Raw genomic sequence first — 24,705 nt, forward strand, 5'->3', positions numbered from 1 at the left:
TTTGAATAATTACATATTATTATTATGTATGTTAATATATGGTAAATACACGTTTAAAACATGTATATTCCAACTGGCACTTACACGACGTCATAACTGTGTGTCCGGAACTAAAACAACAAAATGTCAGTTAGTCGGATTTAAACTGTGGACACTTGGACATAGCACTTGGATAACGCCAACTGGTTACTAGGCAAGGCAGTTCGTTTACTTTAATCCGAACGGTTTTTTAAATTGTAGAATTAAATTGTAGTTTTCTGAGTAAGTAGTGGCTACATCTGAACATGTAGAAAGTATAATAGGTCAGGCTATTAATTACAACCGATTTGCTTTTCCTTGCTCAGGTCAAAATGTCTGTAACCAAGGAGGAGGCTTTATCTCCAGATGAGCTGAGGAAGAGGCTTTACCAAACTTTTAAGACTAGGGGAGTGCTTGACACTCTTAAGGTAAGTAAGGCTACGTCAGCTATGGAGTTTCCCCAGCTATTGAGTTAACTGTTTACATCGTTGCACTTTTAACTTAAAAGCATTTCCCCATCTCGTTTGTCTCTCTCTGTGAAACACTCAATTCTAGACACAGCTTCGAAACCAGTTGATACATGAATTGAAGAACCCTGTCGCGGGTGGAGAAAATGTGCCCAGGCCATTTTCTATGAGATCAGATTCTGTGCTTGTAACAGCCTCTAACAGTCTGGTGGCTGATCACCTACGGAACTCAGGATATGAATATACACTGTCTGTGTTCTACCCTGAATGTGGCCTTGGCAAGAATATGGTGAGTACTCAGTTGTGTGAATGTAACAAACGTAGGTTAGATGCATTCACATTCAGACCAGTTAGTTGTAGCTTGCTACTTGCTCATTTCTTTCTTGGCAATTTGTCTATTTCATGTCTTGCCAGCTTTTCAACACAAGTGATCTTCTCCAGCTGATGAAAATAAGTCCAGACTCACCACTTTATAAATCTCTGGTAATGTCAACATTCCAGTGAAAAATAGGCTACAGTTTGTTTCTTCTCTGTACATGATACTGATGATTAATTGACCATCTGAACAGGCATCACGGACTCAGGCGGATAAGAAAGGTACTCCTACAGTACAGTGTTCTGTTCATCCACCATGTCAACTCATAAGCTTCTCATTATGTGTGTCTTATGGCCGATTTCTGAATGACGTGTCTGATTTCCCTTAGGGTTGCTCCTCAGCCTCCTGATGGAACTAACAGATGCTCACATGCATAAAAAGCGCTGTGATGTCGATACCCAGACCACCACGACACCAAGTTACAGAGAGTCTCTGGGTGCGATTCAGTTCTCCCTCAAGTCTTAAAATGACAAAACCCGCAACCGTTCCACCAGGTTTGTACAGTACTGACTCACTTGCTCAAAGCAGTTTCTCCGTTCACAGTTGACAAGATGAAGGTTATTGATGAGGAGTATGAGGCGCTTCGTTACCGTGGGGACAAGTGGGTTTCATACGAAGCGAAAATCGCTGCCTATAGAAAAGAGATTGAGGCGCAGGTGCAAGCAGAAATGAATGCAAAGGTACACCAAACACTCACATGCTATTTTCACACACTGTTTTCATTGTGTTGCTTATTTTCGCTGTGTCTTTGCTAAACACCCTGTGTTTGCTTTAGTTACAGCATTTCAAAGAAGTGGAGATCGCCAAGGTGAAGATGGAGGAGAAAGAGAGGTCCCGTAAAGAGATGTTTGAGTTGAAACAGGAGATGGAGAGAACAAATGAACAGAAGGCCGAGGCGTTGATCACCAGGGAGAAACATGCCATAGAAAGGCTCCAAAAACAACAAGAGGTGCTTGAAATTCGTTTTTCTAATAATTGACATCTAATGCAAAGGTGAGGGGACCTGTACACTAAATGTCTGTGGAATGATCTCCTCTTCAAGATCGAAGAAAAGGATGTCTACATGCAGAGACAAGCCCTGCTGAAGGAAATCGAAACCGTCCGAAATAGAGAAACCGAGCTGAAGATGAGAATTGAAGCTTTTGAAAAGTAAGATTACGTCTCAAGCATACACACGCACACACTGTTGTAACACTGAACCGGTCACCTCAGGAGGGTTGCATGCTTTTCTCAACGATGTGTACTGAACTCAGGACCTGCAAAATTCAAGAGGAGAAGAACAAGACCATGGAGGATTTGCTCAGGAGAAGAGAACTTGCAGTAAAAACGATGGAGGACACTTACGACCAACAACTAAAGAATGAACTTTCAAGGTAACTTACTGCATACTTGTATTTTTGTCTGTTTCATTTTAAACCACAAGGTGTCACTGTGGTTTAGAAAAACTAAGTCATTAATGGTTGTATTTGATGGTGCTCTACAGTTTGTTGTGATAGAGCTTGGTTATGGATCATTTCTGCCAGTCTTGTGTTGCCGTTGAGGTTGTGAGTCTGTCCCTTGGTTGCTATGTGTGAGTTTGTTTTGCTGTTGCTATTTGAATGTTGGTGGAGCTGTTAAAAATCGCAGGCTTTCAACTATGGTACTGTGGTAGCAAGCTACTACTGTTTTGTTTTTTTAGATGGTCAATGTTTGACTATCACCACAATAGTATTATGTATTAAACCCCACATCAGGCTGGTTATTTTTAGAAGGTAAATCTGGCAAGTAGGCCTACAGCAAGCTGTCAGGGAGCATTAGTATAACATGCTGGTAACATTGGGACCGGTCATCAAGGTTGTCCAACAAGAAGCATAGGGATGGCTGTTTAGACACCAACATACTGTTGCAATATTCTGTCAACAAATCAAAACTATTATACTATGTAAAAAAAAAGTATTATACTATGGTTATAGATTTTGGAAATGGGATTAAAGTCTTGCATAGTAACCAATAAATGACTCAGCCCCTTTCAGAACTTAACTCAAATGCCTGATATGGCATATATTTTGTAGGTATCAGTTGGAGTTAAAGGAGGATTATGTGAAAAGGACTGAGAAGCTAACAGAAAATGAGAAAAGAAACCAAGGTGTGTGTGTTGTTTCTCCTCTGTACATTAAGGACATAGCTTATCTCTGATGGCTCATCTATACAACTTATCATTGTGTTATCTGTAATAATGTCTTCCCAACGCCATCTCTCTCCCAGTGGAATCTTCCCGTATACAACGTGAGTCGTCCTCTCTCGATGCCAAGCTAAAGGAACACACCAGAGCCCGTTCTGAGTTGAGGCAACTGCAGGTAAGCAGCGCCACCCCAAACCGATCTTCTGGTACCGCTAGAAAGTTCTCAAAGTGTCGAGGATCTACTTCCAACGCGTCTGCTCTGCTCCTCCACGTGCCCTCCTGGGGTTGATGCAGACGGAGCTGGACACAGCCCAGGCACAGGCCTCCATCCTGGGCCAGCAGAACGAGCTGCTGAGGGAGAGGCTGGGGACCATGAGCGACTACCCCAGCCTGAGGAGGGAGAAGGTGGAGCTGCAGGCCCAGCTCAGGCTGCTTAGGAAGCAGCTGGAGGACGCCCAGGGGGAGAACCAGCTGCTACAAGCAGGTAAGATGATAGGGTCATTAGCCAGCCCCCCCCCCCTCCAGGAATGGGAAATGGTACAGTCTGCTCACGGTACCACAAAGGCTCGGACCACTCCAGCCCTGTCATGAGGGGGTTTCATCTTAAGCCTGTATAATAATCCATTGGATCCCGCCATTTTGAAATGTTCTTTGTCACTACAAGTCTGTACGCGTCTGTGGAAGACATTTTGGACGTTTTTTTGCAACTCAATACAGATGTGTCTGATGAATGCTTTGAGGTTTGTCCTGTTCTAGTGTGGTGTCTGAAGAAGCAATGTAGTGTGAAGAATATCGTCTTGTTATCTGTCCAACTGCCTCTGGCTCTGGGGTGCTAGTTTATCTGCATGTGTCCGGCCTGTCAATGCAGGGCTTCTTTAGTCTGTCTGTAGCTTTACAGGCAGCTTTTTGAAGTGAAAGCTTGCGGTTCGGAGGGGGTTGCGGGGGAGGGGTTGGAGTCGGGCAGGGAGCCTAGAAGAGGGAGCGACAAAGGGCTCTCTTTACCCTGGGCAGAGTGCCATGGCTTCACTTTGCTTTTCTGAGGGACACAATGCTCTTCCTGTCAGAGGAGAGGACTTGGGGATGACGGTAGGCGCTGTCTCATCCTCAACAGGAGTCGGCTTCATTAACCACATCACACCATGTGCCCAACGCTGTTCTGCCCCAGCACCGTGTCAGTGTGCCCCGACACAGCCTGGCAGACGAGCTAGAACACAGCCACTGGGGCTGAGGAACGTCTCTCTCCCTGTCCTCACCCTGACAACTCTGGTGCCACACTTCCTTTGACTCGCTACCCCGCTATTCTTCCAAGTGTGGGCGTCAGGCACTGCGTGGTGTCAAATGACTGGGTGACAATGCACTGTGTTGTGTGTGTGTGTGTGTGTGTGTGAGCTGTGTTTGTCCCCTCCTGCAGACCTGGGCCGGCCTTCCAAGGAGCAGCTGGCCCTGCAGGCAGAGCTGCAGCGTGTGGAGAGCACCCGGAGGCTGGACAGGGAGGAGTGTGAGAGCCAGAGACAGGTGTTGCAGGCTCAGCTCCAGAGCGAGGTCAGTCACGCCACGGGCTGAGTGTGGGAAACAATACGTCCGCTTGTCTTCAAACACATCTGCATCCACCAGTCCATCACTGTGGGACTGTTTCAGCCCTGCATCTGGCTGTTGACTCAGACATTCCGGCGGGTTTTAAGGGTTCTTTCCTGTGACATCCTGTGTGTGTTTGTGTGTGTCTTTGTGTGTTTATACGTGTGTGTCTTTTGTTTGTGTGTGTGTGTGTGAGAAGGTGGAACTTTGTGCTCAGTTGAAGGCTCAACTTATTGAGTGTGAGGAGAGGAACCAGTGGATGACCACCCATGCTGAGGACGTCAAACTTCAGCTTCGTCAAACACAACAAGGTACCACCAGAGTGTCCATGCTTTCTAGGGGTGACCTTGGAACCCCCATGTGGTCGTAGTTCCTCTACACACATCAAACTGAACACTCAGCCTCTGGAGCCCTCTGTTTGCTGTAGTCTGCATCTCCGTAGTTCAAACTGGCTTCTTTTCCTTGACCTTGTTTCTACACTGGTCTTAAAGTGCCCAAATGAAAAGCTACCCTGCAGCTTTGACTTCATCTGTGTTTTAGGATGAGAAATTGAAATGAGTCGAGGAGACGAAGGCATCTAAAACCTTATATGCACATTCATAACCCTCCAAAATCAATTTTCAATTCCATCCTCCTCGAGCTTATCTGTTATGTCTTTATGGTGGTTGGTCAGACTTTCTCCTTTTTTCTCTCCCATTTCCTCCTCCTCCTCCTCCCTTCATCCTGGTGTGTGATCTGTGCGATGGTTACGGCAGCTCTGGAGAGCGAGGTGCTGCGTCACCCCAAGCCCTCTCTAGTGGACCGCTCAGTGCTGGATCTCAGCCCTGACAAGCTGGTACCCCCTGATATCTATGTGGACAGGGCCCTGCTCAGGGTCAGGGGGCCTTATGGGGATGTGTGTGAAGCAGGTGGGCCCTCCAGAGGCCGGTCAGGCCGCTGGGGCCGGAGCAGCTCCCCGGATTCAGACGGTGATCTGGTGGCCGGAGCCAAAGCCAGGATCAGGGTGCTGGAGAAGGAGGCGGAGGCTCTGGAGGAGGCCTACAGGAACTACCAGCAGAGGGCAGTGCACGCTGCCGCTTCTCACATGCTGCCCCCACGACCCCTCTCTCCGCAGCGGGAAGCCGTCTCCCACCGCCCTCTCTCGCCTCCGAGGCAACACATACACCCCAAGGTCTCTCGCCCCTTCTCCCCTCAGCACCCCAAGGTCTCCCAGAGACCTCTGTCACCCCAAAGACCCCACCACCCCGCCTCCCCGCACCACAGCAGGACCCCCACAGCCCCCCACCCCAGGGTGACCTTTTCAGATGACCAAGCCAAGCACTGGTTCCCAGGCCCAGGAAGCAACCGGGGTCTTCAGTCCCTGGACCTCAGTGAGTCCCAGTGGTCAGCAGAGAGAAACCCCCAAGAAGGAACATCTTCTCCCTCCAGGCGGCTGTCCTCAACCCCCCTCTCCCTGTCCAGGCGCCAGCTTCAAACAGAGACTGTGGAAGGTAAAGGATTTTCCTCAGTCTCCGTCGGCTTTATTGTGTCTTTCGTCCTTCAAAGGTATTTTTCCAAAATGTTTCCTCCAAGAAATAAACTGTTTATGGTTCGGCAACAATTCAGAATGGCCAGCCAGCCAGCCATTCTGTACACTGTTTATTTATTTACCTGGCGATCCAAATGACTCACTCAACCCTCACTCTCACTGCGTCCTGTTCCAACCCGGTAGTAGCTGTGTGTTTCATAGTGGCTCTATCCCCTTAACAAGCTGCTTGATTCCTCAGATTCAGCGTCTGGCTCTCCCGTGCCCTTCCCCGCGCTGTCCCCTCATAGGCCCGTCTCTCCCGCACGCTCGCCCGACGCGGCGGCATCCTCTGGAGACTTCGCCTCCGACCTCAGTTCTCCTCGCAGCCCGCAGCTCAAGAGCACAGGGCGAGGCCAGTGCAGGTACCTGTCTGCTCTGGCCTCAGACGTCCGCGCTGCTGTTTGAGAGGCGGCTGGCATGCTGACGGGCGCCTGTCCTCTTCTCAGCCCCCCCCAGGTCCAGACGGTGTTCTCCAGCTCCGACTCGTCCCCCCAGCCGGAGAAGATCACCTTGGAGGATCTCACAGAACACCTGCCAGGTAGTCTGCGATGGAAACCTCGGTTCATTTCTGAGGATACTGTGTGTGTGCGCGTGTGCGAGGTGTATTATCGGGGCATTGTGTCAGGGTTGTATTGTGACCTGCTTTCGTGTTGCCTCGGTACTAGGATGACAACCACAGCCTACAAGCACTTAGTGAGGTTTACACTGTGATAATCCCATTGGCTGCTCTGTCCATTTCATCTGTGTGCCGAGCTTCCCAGTGCTAGGATTGACCTGTTCCATCCATAGCAAATGCAAACCGCTGCACTATCAGACTGAATGGATGTCCAAGCAAAGCGATTTGTCCATATTCTGCCATACACTCTAAACTCTGTTGACTAAGACCGTTCTGCAGAATTACGATTAAACACCTTAATCCGTGGTGGCCGTACAGCAGTCTATTTATAGCTGCCATGTATGGGTCATGGCAGAAGTCTTCTCCCAGGGACACAGAGAGGGAATGACAAGCATTCTGCGTTCCTTGCATGCACTGCTTCCTGAAACGGTGTGTTTGTCCCCAGTACTGATTGAGTGAAGAAAACATCCTGACAAAGAATGGACACTAGCGCTAGTTACATGCTACCTCTGGTACTGCATGTTCTGCTAGTTTTAAAATGTGAGAGACAATATGCTCCTCTACCAGAGGATGAACGTTTATCATGATTTTAGTCTTGACTGGGTATAGCTGATTCTTTTACATTGGTTTACTCCTCATAGAGTGAGGAGTAAATAGAGTCATAGAGTGCATGTGAAGCTCTAAGAAAAAATCTGTTCTGCTTCTTTGCCGTTTTGCGGTGTACAGTATTAATAGAGGAATAATGTACTCCATCTGTCTGGGTCCAAATGCACAAAGTAACATTGCATCAATGTTGTGTTTACTTGCAGATTTTAGATTCAGTGTATAAGATGTATTTTTAAATATATATATATAAACTGGTACCCTAAACTTGTACATTAGATTCTACAAAATCAGCTTGTGCTTGTTTGGGTTTCCATTGGCTCTTTTTTTAATGAATGTGTGACTGGCCTCCAAAGTGTCCTCTCAGTGGCCCCACACAATGGTGAAGATGAAGGGCAACTGATTATGTATTCTGTGGCAGTCCTCCTGCCCTCCTGCATTATGGCGGAGCATAAAGGACCTCTTTGTGTGTCCCTGCAGAACCCAGCCACATTCCAGAGCCTGTCCTGGACACGGCCATCCCTCTCTCTGAGGAGGCCCCTGACGGCCCCTCGGCCCCCCTCCCCCAAGCCCCCCTCCCCCAGGCCCCCAGGGACCCCCCAGAGACACAGACGCAGACGGAGGAGCAGGGGGGTGAGTGAGCGAGACTGCACCCAGCACTTAGTTGACCCTTCAACGCAGCCAAAACCATCTTCCCACATTTTCTTCATAGTACCACTGTACCATTCGACAATTCAGAGCTCACCAACGCACACTTTTCTTGCCTCTCAAACGTCTGTTCCAAGATTTGTCGTTTGGCCGCCGCAATCATTTATTTTTTCTTCGTTGACGTGCAACCAACCTCAGATGAACCCGTCAGGGAGGTGGAGAATGAGGAAGAGGAGGAGCTGAGGTGGGAACGAGAGAGGAGAGAACGAGAGGAAAGACGGCAGCGAGAATGGGAAGAAGCCCAGGAGAGGGAACTGAGGGAACTTGAAAAACTGGAGAAAGAGAGGGTAGGGAGTGTGTTGATGGCGTATATCCTCATTAGCACACCGAGCAAGTCATATCTTTTTCATTTTCTATATATATATTTTTTTTTTATGTTCAAAACAATATTGACTGAGATTACGAGTTGAGGATTATTGTTCCCTGTCTCTGACTAGCTTTTAGAAGAGGAACATCTGCAGGCAGACAACAAATCACAGGAGGAGAAAGGAGGCCTGGAGGACCCAGAGCATAAGGACCCAACGGGGGGTGGTGAGGAGATGTCCACAGATGTGAACCCACTTGAGAAATACATGAAGATGGTTCTGGAGACGAGAGAGAAGCAGCATGCACAGGTAAAACGACATATTCAAAACCCGCCGCTGAATGTAGTTACACCAAAGCTTTGTTGTTACTGCAGATGTGAAACAGACATCTTGTGTAACTAATTGTCTGAACTTGTGTGGTTGTTCAGAGCCCTGGGAGAGAGGAACAGGAAGAGACAAGCCCAGAGGCAAGGAGTGTGTCTGAGGAGAAAGACGACAGGTAACTCTAAACAGTTCTCAGATCTTTTGAGGAAGAGAGTTGTGGGATTTCTTGAAGACCAATCTGGATGGGAGAAAATATATTCCAACCTCCTTCAAAGGAAAGGCCCTCAAGTGATATGCCAGTCTGTAAGACAGACTGCATTGCATAGGTATTGCATAGGCATAGCATAGGCATAGCTAAGCCGGTATATAGCAGAGAGCTGTGGTATATACTGTGTGATGTATTCTACTGTAGGTAATGGTTGACAGTGATTAACCTTTGGTTTCTGTCTCCTTAGCATTGCTGCGTTCTCTCATGAAGATGTGGATGATGAGTTCTGGTGAGCTGAGGTGATGCATAGGACATGTATTTAGATCAAAATCTGTTTTGATCAGCAACCCGTTTTTGATCCGGTTTGATTTTGGATAGTTACGTTTGTGAATGATAGTTCCTAGGTACATTGACTGTACTTGTAAATACAGTGTTTTGGTTATGGTGCAATCGTTTTTTATTTCTAATGCAGTCTGTTTTTAACATCTATAAAAACTACGCTTGTAGTTGTCAATGGCGTTGTGCTTGCTGTGAACAATAAATGCCAAATGAAAGTATTGAATTTTCATTTTTATTTGTCTTTTCATATGAACAGTTAACAGGCTGGTTGTGTGATGTCAGAGGGGGACCCCTGTCAGACAGGATGTTGGGTCCAGATGATTGATAGGTAGCCATTTTGATTATTTTCTTTTTGGTACTATACACAGGAAGCACTGAGACGCAGTGATGTCGTTCAAGTTACATCATCTTCCTGTAGGCCACTGTATACCCTTGCATTCGGAAGTTCTGCTGTACAATATCTCAGAGATATCTGTTAACAAGACATTGGCAATAAAGACATGTAGTTGCCTAGGAACCTTTGGCTGAATCTTACATCATTCAGATTGCCATTTCCAATCAAATGTTGGTGGTGTTTTGACAAAAAAATATTCATTTACAGGATCAATGAAGGAAGAAAGCATTACCAGAAAATCAATTTACGAGGAAGCCCTTGACACTCATCGAAAATGTACGCTATAAGGTTAGAAAATACTATATAGGGTTCATATACTTTTGACTTGGAAAAAAGGAAACTAGGAAACATCTAGAAATACTATGCCATAGATAGACAATGGATTAATTAGTTTTTCTATTAGAAAATAAAAAATGAAAAGGGCAAACACTGCCTACCATAGTTGTCAGTACAAATGACTACACATCAACTGTATCACTGCATAACTTGTCGTCTCCTTCATGCAATAAAGAATTAACATCAAGATATCCCTGTAAGTATCCTCTACCTAACAAACAAACAAAAATATGACATCAGTAATAAGATCAGTATTAACAATTGCACATCAAGAACATTGCTGAAATGCAATTCAAGATTTAAAAACAATTTAAGTGGTTATATCTTAAAAAGGAAAAAAGTTGAACAAAAACAATTCCTGACTTGTAACATCTTTACATTGTACAGTACACTCAAGCACTATGTTGTAGCTCTACATCCTGACTAGCACTACATCAGAGCTCAGTCTGAATAAGGAGCAGTTAACATTCACACAAATGTCACGGTCTGAATTATAAGGTCCTTCGCGGTAGCAAAGCACAGTAAATCAAAATCAACTCATCTTAAAAAAAAAACATTTTTATATATCACAATTTAAAACAAACTTAAATGTAAGCATATTGTGTTTTGCAGGTATAGGGAGAGACACTGAGTTATCAACAGGAATTTGGAATGTATTGAGGAAGATAATACTCTACACTTCACAAGCATTTTTCATTTCTCTACCCCATAATAAATGTAGAATAAACAAACCTCACCTGTCCCAGACTTTCAACAGTAGTTACCCTCATGAAGTAATGTTTTGTAATATTGTTTTTCATCTCACAATGACATTCATCTTAATCAGATTAAAGTATTAATCTGGAGGTGTAGCGTAATCCCACTGTTCTACAGATGTAGTGTTATTCTCTGTGCTCTCCACTTACAGTATCCCATCAGAGGCGTAGCCACGGGTAGGCCTGGATAGGCACATGCCTACCCAATTTGTTCTAAAGCCCACCCAAAAACAAAAATATATATGAAGAATAATGCAGCGGGAGTACATCACAAAGTAAATAAGTACAAAAACTAAAAAGATGCCTATCCATATTTTTCTTGGCCAACCCCAAAATATGACTCTGGCTACACCCCTGGTATCCATATCAAGAAGAAATACACTTGGGTCAGTTGAATAGTAGATTTGTAAGACTGTCGCCTGTCATTCCCCCCAGTCTTGTGACAGTAACCTTTACACCGATGTTCTTGAGAAGTGTACTTTGAATTCCAGGAATACTTTCAAGAAAACCCAAATTAACCATTCAAATCACCACAGTTTTACTCGCCCACTGAAATGGGCAAGTGGTCCTCTCATGTAAAGAATGTTCCATCCCTGTTGTACACCTGAGGTAGTTCTCATTCAGGGCGCTAGTCTCTTGCAGCTTTTCTCACGCTTGGAGGTTTGTGCTTAGGGTCACATCTAACTAATGGGCACCTTGTTCAATTCAATGTCAACACTGATACAGGAAGACCATATTTTTAAACCTAACAAATCTTTATTTAAGGAATAGCAAAATGTCTAAAATGCACTCTATACTGTTTGTGGCTTTGTAAGGCGTGTCATGCTGTGCTATAAAGGATGACAAAAGTTTATTTTTATGATGTTCTCTGTTAAACTTCCCACATAAGGTCTATATTAACAACACCACAGTCTAAAACACATTTTGCTAACCAGTTTCCTTCTTCTAAAATTGTTGTGTAGTGCACTATTTTAAGCTTCACCAACAAAGACTGGCTGTGGTCATAGGGCTATTGAAAGAAAAATGAGACATGAAAAGAGAATAGCCTATCAAGAAAAAACTATTCTTTTTTGTTTACAATTAGAAAAATAAGAACAAAAGTATATCAAATATCAAACAGAAATCAACGGTACCAACACACATCAGGCTGAGTTAGAGCAGAAAGCAACACTGACGAGTTAGTTGGTTACGAGCATTGTTAGTACTGCACTAAATGAGAGCAGTTGGCAGGTTATTGAAGCTGAATTTTCTCTTGGTCCAGCAGGGAAGCCAGTAGCTAACCTGCATGTAGGGTACATGTGAGTGTGTGTGTGTGTGTGTGTGTATGTCATTGTATGAGCAGTATTTCTGTGTGAGGGACGGCTGTGTGTGTGTGTATGTGTGTGTGTGTGTGTGTGTGGGGGGGGCGGCTGGGGGGGGGGGGGCATCCTTATGTGTAGGAATTGAGGCATTCCTTTGAGCGTGACTGGATGTCCTGCAGCTCCTGCTCTTCCTTCATTTTGATGTCTTGGTAGGCATGCATATGACTGGCGTCCTTTAGGTAGGCCCAGTTTGCTGACAGAATCATGAGGAAGTGGATCTGGAAGAGAAGGGTGAGGTGGATGGCCGGTGAGCATGTCAAGATGCAAAGCAAGCTACTTGTCAGAGCTATGTCACACACAAACACAAACAAAGTTAAAGCTTGACACAAGACAACCTGCATTATTATGTTATCATTAATATCAGAATTACTATCATTACTATGGTATTGTTACACTACAGACATTACTACAAAACAGACATTTTAAAGGGTAGAGGAAGGGGGCGGGGGGGGGGGGGGGGGTTCTACATGCAAGCGTCATGACAATGGCAGTTAGAGAACCTCATGACCCTGTGACTGTTGTCCCTAATAAAGATCTTTGTCTAATACTTGATTAAAAAATAGACCATTGTGGATATTTTGTAAACAAAGATTGTTTATTTTGTATAGAAAGAGAAAAATGATAACTACAGTCTTCAAAATCTATGGATAGAATTAAATATTTATGAAATATAAGTAATCATAAACAGATTAAGGACTCCAAAAATTTAAGCATGCAGGCTCGGTGTTAAAAAACAAACAACTTTAAACAACTTAATGGCAGTTTCTGGATGAATAAAAGAAATTGATGAAACAAAAACATCTGCTGAACCTATAAAGGCATCAGGTCTCATAAAAAAAGACACTCTTCTAAAATAGGAAAAAGAAACCTTCTTTATAAAATATATGAAGTCTTAAAGTGAGGCTATAGATGACCAGCAGCAGTATACCTCTGGTACTGGCCTTACTTTTATAATACTTGCTAGGTATGCGTGTGTGCAGTTAATTTGAATTCTACTGTACATAACTGTACATCTTGTCAATTTCATCAGACACTGCAGATGAAACGTGTCAAGCTACATTTAGGATCTAGTGTGACAGAAGTAATACTGAAAATTCTCTGTGTAACACTTTGTGGCTCCCCTGGCTTGCATCAAGAAAATAAAAAAGTATAAATGATTAAAACTAAGACAGAATTGGGAATAAGGCACTTTGCCGAAGTAGAAATGTCTTAAATGTGGCACGACGAACAAATACTGTACTTCATCGCTTTAAATAAGAAGCCTTGGCTGTGGAGAACTTATCTTTGACACGGACAGAAGAACAGTATCATAACAGAGTCAGTTCTTTTTTCTCGTAGTCAATCATATCAGTGCTATCAGCTGAAAGGGCTGTTTTATATCATTTATGAGATCCCTAAAAACACTGGAATAAAGGAGAATCCTGCCAATTTTATACCACTTCATTCTGACGCCCACTCTCCACGGGGCCTCTCAGAAAGGCCTCTACCCGGATATCAAACGCTAAAAGATGCATACAATCAGCTATTTACACTTTTACTGTGAATTTCTAATGGAGAGATGCTTTTTTGTCTATTTTTCAGTTTTTAGTCCATTGAGGTGAGTGGCTGCTGTCTCTACCCAGTGCAGTGTCATAGACTGCGCTGTGCTGTTTTCTTAAGAGGAATTAAAACTTAGTGCAGCAGTCTTCTCGACTCTTAAACTTCAAAACAGCAAAGTTATAAGTGGTAGCCATCATGTAGATCAGCTGGTGGAAGAGAACAGAATAAAGGAGGTAAGAAATCACTCCAGTCGCTACGAATCTCCACACACCAAATTAGCAACTGGTGGTTTGAAATATGAACAGCCTGATATAACAGCTAATGGATCAAATTAACCGATATAATTATTCACACACTCCCTTTCTAATATCTCTTTTTAAATATGATTTTTATAGACAAAGACAAACTTTGTCTTTGATATATACATCGATGAGTCACAGTTAATTCCGTACCGTTGTTGCTTAAATTAGACTGGGTCCGGGGGCTTCTATCTAGGCAGATGGTCTACAGAACATGTATGTGTGTAAAAAGCCTACGCGTAATCTTCCTTAGAGCGCTTACATAAACCACATGGGAGATGGAGGAAGGAGCACTGTACTCCTGGTCTACAGATTCAAACCGTGCGAGAATGGACTAGGGGAGAGGATGAGAGGAGAGGAGAGATGCTTACCAGAGCAATGACGGTGGCCCCAGCTCCAGCACACGCTACAATGTACAGGTGGTAAGACAAGTAGAACTGGAGGGGGGAAAAAACGAATACATGAACATGCAATGATTAGATTTGGTCAGTGCCTTCTCGCGGTGAGCTCAGAGGTTTTCAAGTTTCGTCCTAATCATTATTCCACTGGCACACTTCCAGATTGCCTGTTCTTTTGCAGCTTGAGTTCTCTTACCTCGCTAGTGTTGCAGATGTCTCCTAGTGTGGACCCGCAAGCTTTGCCTGGCGTAGCGTTCCATGGGATAATTCCTGCAGTCATTACATGGTTCATCAAATTGTTAATGTTTACACAGAAAGTCTCTGATATATCATCTTCATAAAAGTCAAATTTTGTTGCAATAAATGAGGCAGTCATAGTAAAATATCAATGGTCCGTAGTCAGAAGAATTTGCAGGGTAATTGTACAGGGGACCTAACCTACATTAGAATACCATAATATAACTGATGAGTTGAGCATATCAAAGCAATGAACCTCGGCAAAGTGAACAATTGGGGTTATTTTATCCCACAGCTGCAGTAAAAGCCTTGCCTGTGAAGGGACAAAGACGCAGTGGAAAACACACGAGCAGGAGAACAGATACCACTTGTGGTTTTCTGTAACATTTATTATCCACCGCACTACTGTGTTGGCTCGGAGCCAGGCGGACCTGGCCGGAGTTTAACATACCAATAAAGAGCCGTGATCCGCAGCCTCTCTAAACTGCTGCACACACAATGCATCAGTGTCGGCCATGTCCAGAAATAAAAGGACGGTGGGTGGGGGCAGAACAAAGAATATGCTCTTCATGCAATGTTGAATATGGTTTATACTAGAATGCGGCTTGTGGCCCGGGGCGGAATGGTCGGGCGTCTGTCTCCTACCGTACTGCCGGACGTCAACGCAGATGGAGTCCAGGTTGGTGAGGTTGGCCGTGGGGGACTTCATGGCGGCGCAGGTGGACCACATGTTGTAGAAGAGGAAGACAGGAACGGCCGAGAAGCCGAACACACCCAGCCAGGCCACTCCCAGGATGTAAGTCAGGAACACAAACTAAGACCACAAACGCACACCATGAACACCTCATTAGGTCACAATGCCTCACGTGGTCAGTCACAATGCCTCCCGTGGTCTAACATAAGACATGGAGAACATCTGCAGCTGTCGTGATAAGAGTTCAGTTTGAGATCTGTGGTGGAGGTAAAAGTGACTCACCAAGCCACTGATGCAGCGCCCACAGATGGTGGTCTTGAAATCGCTGTGCAGCTCCTTGACTGCGCTGGTGGTGTAGAAGCCCTCAGCTAGCAGTATAATCCCATACAGGAAGAAGAAGGAGGCAATGCCATAGATGACATACTGCATCAGCTGCACTCTGTTGACACATCACAGAAAAACACTAGTTCATTCTAAAGGTTATGGCCTTGAATACAGCATGGAAGTGAGTAAAGGTAAAGAGATGGTGATAACAACATTCCTACTGTATGTGAGGTCAAAGCCAGTGCCCTCATCTGTCAGACACTCAGTTTACTTAATTTGGTGATTGAGCGGAGCCTTGAAATCATTAGCAACTTGCACAGATGAATTGTAAACAGCTGGCTCTAGTTGAGAATGACTGTCTCTGTTTCCCTAAGAATGGAAAAAGGCTCCCAAGCCCACCCTGTACTGATAGCAGGTGACACATCTCTGGAGAAATTATCTGTTGAGAAACTGATAATCTCCGAGACATTTTAAATTAAACAGTGCACTCATAAAGTCTCCCCTTAAACAGAAAACACATGCTCTCTATCCTGTCTCGCCCCTCTCTCCTTTGTCCCCTCTTTCCTCTCCTAACCTCCATGCCAGACTAATGGATCACAGTAGAAACATCCATATAAGGTCCTGCCTCCAGGACAAGAAGCACTCCAGAATTATCTCCTAAAAACAGATGTAATAAAAAATCATGGATAACTAACAATGGAACAAGTAGACAATGAACAGTCTTGTCGCTGACTTAATGTCCTTTATATTTTTGATGGAAAAAGCAATTGAGGTAGAAGTGCAGAGATAATTCTCCGGAGCTCCAGTACGTTACGAGGGAATCCCTCGACACATAATCCAGAGAGCTTCTGTCAGAGGCCACGAGGCTGATGGGAGTGTGATAGTGTGTCAAAAACCATTATTCGATACGTCTATACAGTGTTCGTGGCATTTAGCACGAGAATTATTGAAGGGTCATCTCACATGTCGGTCAGCATGGCGTGATCACTGGTGACTTTGGAGAAGTGGTTCTCCAGGATGGTGACGGTGCCTGTCAGGGCCACGTGTCCACAGCCACAGAACAGGGCCACCCCAGAGAAGCACAGGATGGTGGCCACCAGAGACGCATAAGGGACCCCGCCCAAACACTTGATGCAGCACTCAAAGCAACCTGCAGAAACACACACAGAGGGCAGTCCAAGGGATTAGTACAGTTGTCGATTAGCCTCGTTTGACAGGGCGACATTAGGTGCGTGCATGAAGTACATTCTCTGATATCGTTGATACTTCTGACTGTACGACAGAACAGTTTAAATGCCTTTGCCTTTCTCCCTGCATGTCCTTATTAGTCAACTCCCAATGTTTTTCGCTAGGACAAAGTCCATATAAGGTCCCAGCCTGTCACAGCACCACATGGCTACATGCAGGGCATTAGCACAGGAGCAGAGCTCCGGGAGCTGTTTCAACCCACAACCACCTAAGAAATTCAAACAAGCTGTTGCATAATCTGCCGACTAGAGAAAAGGTCATTTAAATATTCATCGGAATATTGGACTTTTTCACCTTCAAAAAGTGACTCATCTTTCGAACAAAAAAACAAAACAGCCCTTACACCCACACTTAGCTGAAATCAAGCACAGTTAGTATTTTCAGTCATGTCAACCACATTGTCTGAGTCAACCTAGCCAGTCACTAGTTATCTGGCTGTGTGCATCTATGCTAGCTGGCTATTCATTAGCACACTTTAAGCGCACTAATGGTTGTCGAACAGGTCAGTGGGATGGGTGTCAGCCAAGCCGTAATGGAAATCAATGCCAATCTCTTTCAATGACAGAACCGAGTGACCCAGATGAGTCTGTAGTGTCTGCATTTGTTGTAGTAGTATAGACACACCGCAGAGCCGTGACTCTGGAAACAGACCACAACGGGCTGCAAATCACATCCACATGTTCGTCTGGTCCAAGGAGGATGTTGTATTTCAAACAGGAGGCTGAGATTTATAGCCTGGCCTGGTAAAAGAGTGAGGTGCATGTGGTGATGGCCTTCCTGCTCTGATTCCCATGAAACAGGAAGATACGACCGATCCAGCCTATTCTACGTGTTTAAGTTGAGTCAACAATTTCCATTCACATTAGTATCCCATATTGAGATGAGTGTGGAGAGAACTGTATGCAACTTTGACGTTCAAGAACACTGGTCCATGTTCTGGAATGTTTGAACCTTTTAATTCTACGCTTCAGTCAGAACTGAGATGGATGCCAAGTCTCCAGAGAAAATTCACACTCTAAATTCAGGTCTCCTACCAGGACAAAAGAGGCACAGTCAGAAAATGAATCCTGACCTTTTGTGGAACATATAGAATAATGAAAACATGTTTGTGCCAAGGCCAGGGAATAGCAGTTGGCATGACAGCAACCGTGTTAACCCCAAGCCAGTGAGTGTAGTATATAACATGCAGTCCCACACTGCACTGTACAGATTGCAGACCAACATCTTGCAAGGTATTTTATATCTTAGTGAGAAGAACATACACAGACTTGGTTTAACCGACTCTCCGAGTTGTAAATGTCAGTCTCCTCTCTGTGTCCTTTGAAGACAATAAATATAAACAAGCAGTAATTACCATCAGTCCCTGTGAAAGTGATGAATATCTTTGCAGAGAAGGAGTGTGACAAAGATGTATGAGCAAACATTAGTTTAGCATCAAATGGACAGTTGAGTGGCAGGAACAGTAACAACTCACGTGGGTTTCTTATCAATTCCGCTGAAGGAGAATCTATTGTGACAGGTCATGTTTAGAAGGCAGCGTGATTGCTCGCCTCATTAAGTGTGTGTTTGCTGTAAAAACAAGCCATCAACCATGATCTCTAATAACCAGATAGCACACAGCCCTCTCAGTCATCATATGGCATGACTTGTTAGTCTGTAGCCCGTGTCTTGTGGGAAATCATTGTCTACTGCACTGTTTTTTCCACAGATCTTGAACCAATAGGAATGTTTTGATGCCATCCAACCATTTCAACAGACCAGCTACAGTACTGTGAAGCTGCCCTGGTGGAGCTGTGTCACAAACAGTATCCCCGTCTTGCTTTCTCCTACTCTGAAAAGGTCAAGCTGCAAAGTTACCATCTGCCATCTGCCTTTTCTATCTCCATCCACTGAAAGAGACAAAATAACATTTACCATCAAAGGCCACCAATCCAGTCAATGTGCCATCCATTTCATGTTTAGCCTTAAACAGCTCTGGCCTGCTTTCCTCAGCAGTTCACCGCCCAGCAGGGAAATGTGGGTTAAACTGCCAGGCCACCTTTGCATGCTGTAATGTGACCTCTACAGTACAGTGATACACCTAAGAGTGGTGTTGAACTGAGGTTTTTCAGAAGCCACAGGCAGACAGACAGACAGACAGACAGACAGACAGACAGACAGACAGTCTGACAGACACAAGCCCACAGACAGGCAGTCAGGCAGACAGACACAAGCCCCTGCGAACAAAGATCCTTTTACTCTCCGGGCTTAAGTCCCGTGCCTCTGGTAAGGTGTTATGTTTAATAACTCTATAAATCCAAGGTGGTATTTTCTCAGCTGGGGTGAACACGCTGGCTGGTTAGGCTGATACCTTTGTAGCTCACTGAGACAACACTGGCACGAGCACAGACCCACCAACTCAGTTTAAACACTCACCAGTCACCACTACAAGAATACTGCTCTGTTCACACAAAGAATTGCTGAGAAACTATGGTTCGCCTTTGCCTTGATCTATGAAACAGATAGAAACTGGGGGGGAAATCATATCAAACACCCACTGTACCTAGCTGCTGTTAAACCGATCTCAAGCAGGAATCCTATTCTCTGCTGTGCTTTGGAGGAATAATATCCTCCTCCATCAGATGATCTCTGCTACTCTCTAGAAGCACCATTTCACCCCTACAGTCGGTTACATATTTCAGAGTCAACACTTCACCATCGGAACCAGAGTTTTATTACGATCTGTTTATTCAGTTAGCTTCAGTGACCATCACAATATCAAATACTCATAGACGGCGGGGGGGGGGGGGGGGGGGGGGGGACATGTGCTCTCTAGTCTCCCTAAACTATTCCCATTCCAATACTTTGATATTTACTCAGTCTTCAATTCACCACTTGTGGGAACTACAGACTTGGTGAGTGTGGAGAGGCTGCGTCCACAGTGGTGTACTGTGCAAAGGCAGACAGTGATGGGGCTCTAACGGCTAGCTGTGCAGAATCTGACAAAAGGTTTGGTATTGTGCAGTGTTAACCTTACAACACAACAGTCATCTTATTTTCCAGATCTCTCCCTGACTGTGCACGTGTGGGTCTTAACAGCCGAGAGGATATTGCAGTCTTTCATTTCCACTGTAAAGTCCCCCTCCACAGGATGAGACAGAGGGAGTTGTTTACTTGCTGAATGACACACACACACACACACACACACACACACACACACAGATGAGATGGAGGCCCATTGGCAGGACCTGAACAGAGAGGACCTCTCCAAATGAAACTCACATTGGCTCTTTTTTCTTTGATGACTTTCACATGCTCTGAGTCACTGACTGATATCCTAGTTTACGTCTGTGTGTGTCTGTGTGTGTGTGTGACTGTGTGTGTGAGAGTGAGTGAGTGAGTGAGTGAGAGAGAGGGGGGGGGGAGAGAGAGAGAGAGAGAGAGAGAGAGAGAGAGAGAGAGAGAGAGAGAGAGAGAGAGAATGCAGAGCGCAACAAAAACAGAGCAGTCGGAGAGCGAGGGACATTTGGGATGCCTAACTAATGTGACCAGCTGCAATGACATGGTGCCAAACAGTAGAGCTCTCATTACTATGGTCATGCTATGGCCTAGATCTTTTGCTCCAGGATCACAAGTATGGAGATATACATACATACATACATGCATGCATACATACATACATACATACATACATACATACATACATATATATATATATATATACAGAGAGAGAGAGAGAGAGAGAGAGAGAGAGAGAGAGAGAGAGAGAGAGAAAGAAAGAAAGAAAGAAAGAAAGAAAGAAAGAAAGAAAGAAAGAAAGAAAGAAAGAAAGAAAAAAAAAAAAAAAGAGGGAAAGAAAAATAAATGAAGAAAAAGAGAGAGGAAGAGAGAGAGAGAGAGAGAGAGAGAGAGAGAGAGAGAGAGAGAGAGAGAGAGAGAGAGAGAGAGGAGAATGGCTGGCAGTCAGAAAAGCCCTAACACAAAGGGCCAGTGTGTAGCCTGTGTGTGTCCCTGGTCTGTTCATCAAACTAGGCCCTCAATGGGGAAGGGTCATTCAGAACAGCGCTGGTCTACAGCCATGCTCTTCCGGTCACTTATTTGGGCACTGGAGCCCAGGGCAGGCCAAACACAGAGCTTCTTCCTGTCTTCCCACCATGCAGTGCAGCACAGTGGGTGTTGGAAGAGATGGGTGGCAGCCACTTCACACTCCAGGAGCATCCTGTTTCTCTGGGCCACTCTCAAGACAAACAGGAATCTTCCGCTGTGATAATCAGATGGCTAATTAAGACCACGACAGGGAGAGTATGCTGCCCACCCGTCATAGTACATGAGAGGTGGAGAGAGAGAGAGAGAGAGAGAGAGAGAGAGAGAGAGAGAGAGAGAGAGAGAATGGCTGGCAGTCAGAAAAGCGAGAAAGAGAGAGAGAGAGAATGACAGAATAATCTAAAGAGTGAACGATTCAGAAAGAGAGAGAGCGATCCCACAATTAAGAACGAAAGAGAGAGAGAGAAAGAGAGATGTAGAAGATGAAAGAGCTTGAGAGGCAGGAGAGAAGATGTGTGTGTGGGGGGGAGATCCCCAGCCCTAACCCTGCTGCTGCACTGGGCTCCAGCTAATCCAATCACAGCCTGTACCTTCAGTTCACTCCATCACACTGACCCCCACAGCTGGCTCTGCTTCATCATACACCCCTACACTCCCCCACCCGGCTCAGCTCTGCCATCACGTGACCCTACCTGTCAACACCATCTCTCACACACACACAAGACCCCCACAACCCCCAACAGCTGGGACGCTGGGAAGAGCTGGGGGCCTGAGGAAACTGTTTAAAGCCTCACGGTCACAGCTTCCATGTACAAGGCTTGGGTTTAAAGAAGCACAGACCAAAAACGTTTTTTTTTGGGGTCTAAATTTCAGTCGGGGTCCTGCTTTCTACCATTCAAGGCTGTCAACAGAAAAACAGACACAGTACCACCCTGAAGAGTTTGAATATCTCCATATCACTGTCCTCTCACTCTCTTTCTTATTTCTGTTTTCACACACATCTACAATGGCTCCCAGCCCTCATAGCCAATGACGGCGTTCAGGCCTTATCGGCCATCTCCTCTCATTATTAACAGATGTGACCAGTTTGCAACAACTGTTGTTGTTGTTTGTTGCACTTCTCAGGGCGTTCTGCCAAAACACTGTTTATGAGAGCCTTTCAGATGTTTCCACGTCGACGTGGAGGGAGATCTGCACGGTAATGACCAGCCTCTTGAGAACAAGTGATCTGATGTGTCTGAGGTGGTCCGACAATTACGGAACGATAGAAACGCTTTGCAATGCTGGCTAATGCTAGCTCGGCTAATGACTGGTGACTTCTGTTCAGATTGCTGCTTCAATCATGACAGAGCGCTGGAGTGATAGAGGCATGCAGAAAGCAGTGTCACTGTAAAGCATAGCTAGGGTACAGTGATGTTATGATGTGGTGACCATATTTCAGATGCATACACCAAGTGAATCCTTTGCTATGATTCTCTCTTGGGGGGGGGGGGGGGGCATAGAAAGGAGAAGAAAACTCAGTGAAATCCACATCTTGCATCAGCTGATTCCAATGGTTGTGGTTGTGTACATGAGAATTTTGTGATCTGTATGCATGAGTATGTGTGTGTGTTTGTGTGTGAGTATGTCAATTTGTATGCACCTGTATGCAAATGTGTTGAGGCGAATGCCTTGTATTTGTGCTGGTTTGTGTGCGTGCGTGTCCCAGTAGATTGATTAATCACCAGTGGTGTCAGTGTGACTGGTGATGCAGTTGTCTTTGTTCTGGTCTCCCATCACACAAGACCCTCTGATCAATCCTATTACTGTCCCACTCACTGACTAAAGCCCCATACTGACCCACACAATATGTACAGTCATGATTGATGCACCCCACATTTTGCATTAAATAAACAGCACTTAACGGTTAACTCTAACACAACTCACGGCAGCCACTAATGAAATGACCGGCTCAAGCAAAGCCAACAATAAACAATTGAAGAAGAGCCTCTTATGAATACTTTTTATGGAACAGGTGATAGTTGAACAGACAGAATAAAATGAAACCAAGCACACATTATTACAATATCTCCATGCTGGGATAGGTGAACTACAATGGACATAATTGTCAGCGGAGCAAATGAGTTTGCATGGAGCCCCGTTGAGCGTAGTCTAACCCTGCTATTGTGTCGTGAGCCCAAGCAGCCTCAAGTAGGTTAAACCTCCAGTAGACAAGGTTGTGAAAAGAGCTAAACTGGCCTTTTGTTAGTGTTCAGGGGTACCTTTTTTGTCCTGGCTCTGCCCTTGGTTCTCTTCTGATGTAGTTTCCATGGTGGTTTTGAGCCAATCCACCAAAAATTCTTCCTTTAAGCAAATTCTCTCCTCCTATCGCTCGCTCCCCCACTCGCTCTCTCCTTCACTGTCTCGTCCTCTCTTGCACGTTTCCACTCTCTTTCTGTTGCACTCACTCTCCTCTGTCTCCCTCTCTTTCTCCCTCACTCTCTCTCACTCTTATTCTATTTCCTTTCGCTCCCTCTCACGTTTTCCCTCGCTTTCCTTCTGTCCTGATTGACTGAGGCACAGTTCTGCTTTAGAGGTCTTGTCAAACTGGATTTGGTTGATCTCAGCGGTCCATGAACAATGCTGCCAGCTAACCTACAAGTCCAGTTCTGTGTCCCTCTGAATCCACTTTCACAGGAAATACTGTGCACTTGCTTCATTCGCACTGACTGTTTAGGGATTCTGTCTGTGTGACACATTTGGCCCATTACCCCTACCCTTCCACACACACACACAACATCCCCGCCCCCACCCAAGGACTCTCCCTATAGGATGCGTCTTGAGGCTCTTCCTCAATGTCTAATAGAGTGGCACCATGAATGACAATTGGGTTTGTTACATCATTGGGGGTTGGGGCTCCAGAGGGATGAAAGCCCCGGTCTGTGTTCCTCAGGGGAGCGGAGGGGTGGGTGAGGGGGTGGGTGAGGGGGTGGGGGGTGGGGTTGTGAGAGGGGGGGCGTGCGTGTCATCCCACAATCGTCTGCCTCTCTTTCCCATCCGACTGAAGCTGGAGCGGTGCTGGGTGTGGGCGGGCGGGTGGGTGCACGGGGGCAGACCCCTTCACACCCTGATCTCCACCATATGCCCCCTGATCCCTGTGGTATATATGAACAACCTCTGGTGGCGTGGTCTTTCCTCCATCTGCTGACTCCCAGCTCTCATTTTAAAAAGGACAAAAGAGAAGGATAAGGACCACCTCCTCTAGAAACAAGAAAAAGGGATGTCCTCTGTGTTTGGACATAGTGAGTATGGTCGAAACATCAAGGCTCTGATGAAAGAGGGGGGAGGAGCGAGAGAAAGGGGTGGAGAGAAAAGAGAAAAGAGAACCAGACACTCACACAGACGACTGTCAGACAGACCAACAGACAGGCAGGCGGGCAGGTAAGCAAGCAAGCAGGCAGACAATCTTGGCAATATTTGTTTGGCTTAGAGCAGCTAAGCCAAGCCTCCTGAGGCCAGCTAATTAGCGAGCTAGTAAAGCTGGAGGTGAGGCTAGAACTAGAGAAGTCTTCTCCTGTGTCCACAGAGACCAGATGGGGGATTTGATCCTCAAAGTTCAGGGAAGTGAATTTAACAGGGACCTCACAACAACAAACTCTCCACAAATCTGCAGACACTTTCATTGTCAACCCTGTAAAAACATCACCAGGACAGATTTAGACTCCTTTCAGAAAGGAAGGAGACATTTGCTGGTTGTTTTGGTTGAGTTTAGGCCTTCAAGGTGATATTTCATGTTGGTCGAAGGCAACAGGACAGACACTAATTGATGTAAGTGGTTCATCTGAGGCTTT

At 45.3% G+C, this 24,705-nt stretch overlaps 2 protein-coding genes across 8 annotated transcripts in view; one reads left to right on the forward strand and one right to left on the reverse strand.

The window, feature by feature from the left end:
* The first annotated feature begins 88 nt into the window (after positions 1 to 88).
* ofd1 (OFD1 centriole and centriolar satellite protein) lies at positions 89 to 10,184 on the forward strand. 4 transcript variants are annotated; one of them, XR_014741580.1, is made up of 25 exons: positions 89 to 193; positions 345 to 446; positions 574 to 774; positions 900 to 968; positions 1,055 to 1,082; positions 1,190 to 1,297; positions 1,405 to 1,541; positions 1,637 to 1,810; positions 1,904 to 2,010; positions 2,115 to 2,234; positions 2,913 to 2,986; positions 3,106 to 3,197; positions 3,317 to 3,506; positions 4,434 to 4,564; positions 4,797 to 4,908; positions 5,353 to 6,087; positions 6,364 to 6,526; positions 6,611 to 6,702; positions 7,864 to 8,016; positions 8,230 to 8,378; positions 8,529 to 8,705; positions 8,825 to 8,895; positions 9,176 to 9,227; positions 9,524 to 9,595; positions 9,869 to 10,184. XR_014741580.1 is itself a non-coding variant. In XM_084688327.1 (23 exons), the coding sequence occupies exons 2-23, from the start codon at positions 351 to 353 to the stop codon at positions 9,219 to 9,221; spliced, it is 3,225 nt and encodes a 1,074-aa protein (XP_084544453.1). In that variant the 5' UTR covers positions 89 to 193; positions 345 to 350; the 3' UTR covers positions 9,222 to 9,490. The 4 variants fall into 4 exon arrangements, 2 of the variants coding, with proteins under 2 accessions (XP_084544453.1, XP_084544454.1); XR_014741581.1 differs by having other exon boundaries at positions 9,176 to 9,217; XM_084688327.1 differs by lacking the exons at positions 9,524 to 9,595; positions 9,869 to 10,184 and having other exon boundaries at positions 9,176 to 9,490.
* Positions 9,486 to 24,705, reverse strand: part of gpm6bb (glycoprotein M6Bb) — a 29,588-nt gene continuing 14,368 nt past the window's right edge. The window contains exons 1-7 of one of the 4 annotated variants that reach the window (XM_084688334.1): positions 23,137 to 23,278; positions 16,568 to 16,754; positions 15,563 to 15,719; positions 15,232 to 15,400; positions 14,546 to 14,619; positions 14,323 to 14,388; positions 9,486 to 12,331 (exon numbers count right to left, since the gene is read on the reverse strand). In XM_084688334.1, the coding sequence (XP_084544460.1) occupies positions 12,182 to 12,331; positions 14,323 to 14,388; positions 14,546 to 14,619; positions 15,232 to 15,400; positions 15,563 to 15,719; positions 16,568 to 16,754; positions 23,137 to 23,185 (852 nt within the window). In that variant the 5' untranslated portion in view covers positions 23,186 to 23,278 and the 3' untranslated portion in view covers positions 9,486 to 12,181. Of the gene's footprint in view, positions 12,332 to 12,687; positions 13,859 to 14,322; positions 14,389 to 14,545; positions 14,620 to 15,231; positions 15,401 to 15,562; positions 15,720 to 16,567; positions 16,755 to 23,136; positions 23,279 to 24,705 lie in introns of those variants that run through there. The other 3 variants (XM_084688336.1, XM_084688335.1, XM_084688337.1) reach the window with 3 other exon arrangements.

Source organism: Hypomesus nipponensis, chromosome 23 (assembly GCF_054491055.1).
Source record: "Hypomesus nipponensis isolate SF chromosome 23, ASM5449105v1, whole genome shotgun sequence".
In the NCBI taxonomy this organism is placed as follows: domain Eukaryota; kingdom Metazoa; phylum Chordata; class Actinopteri; order Osmeriformes; family Osmeridae; genus Hypomesus; species Hypomesus nipponensis.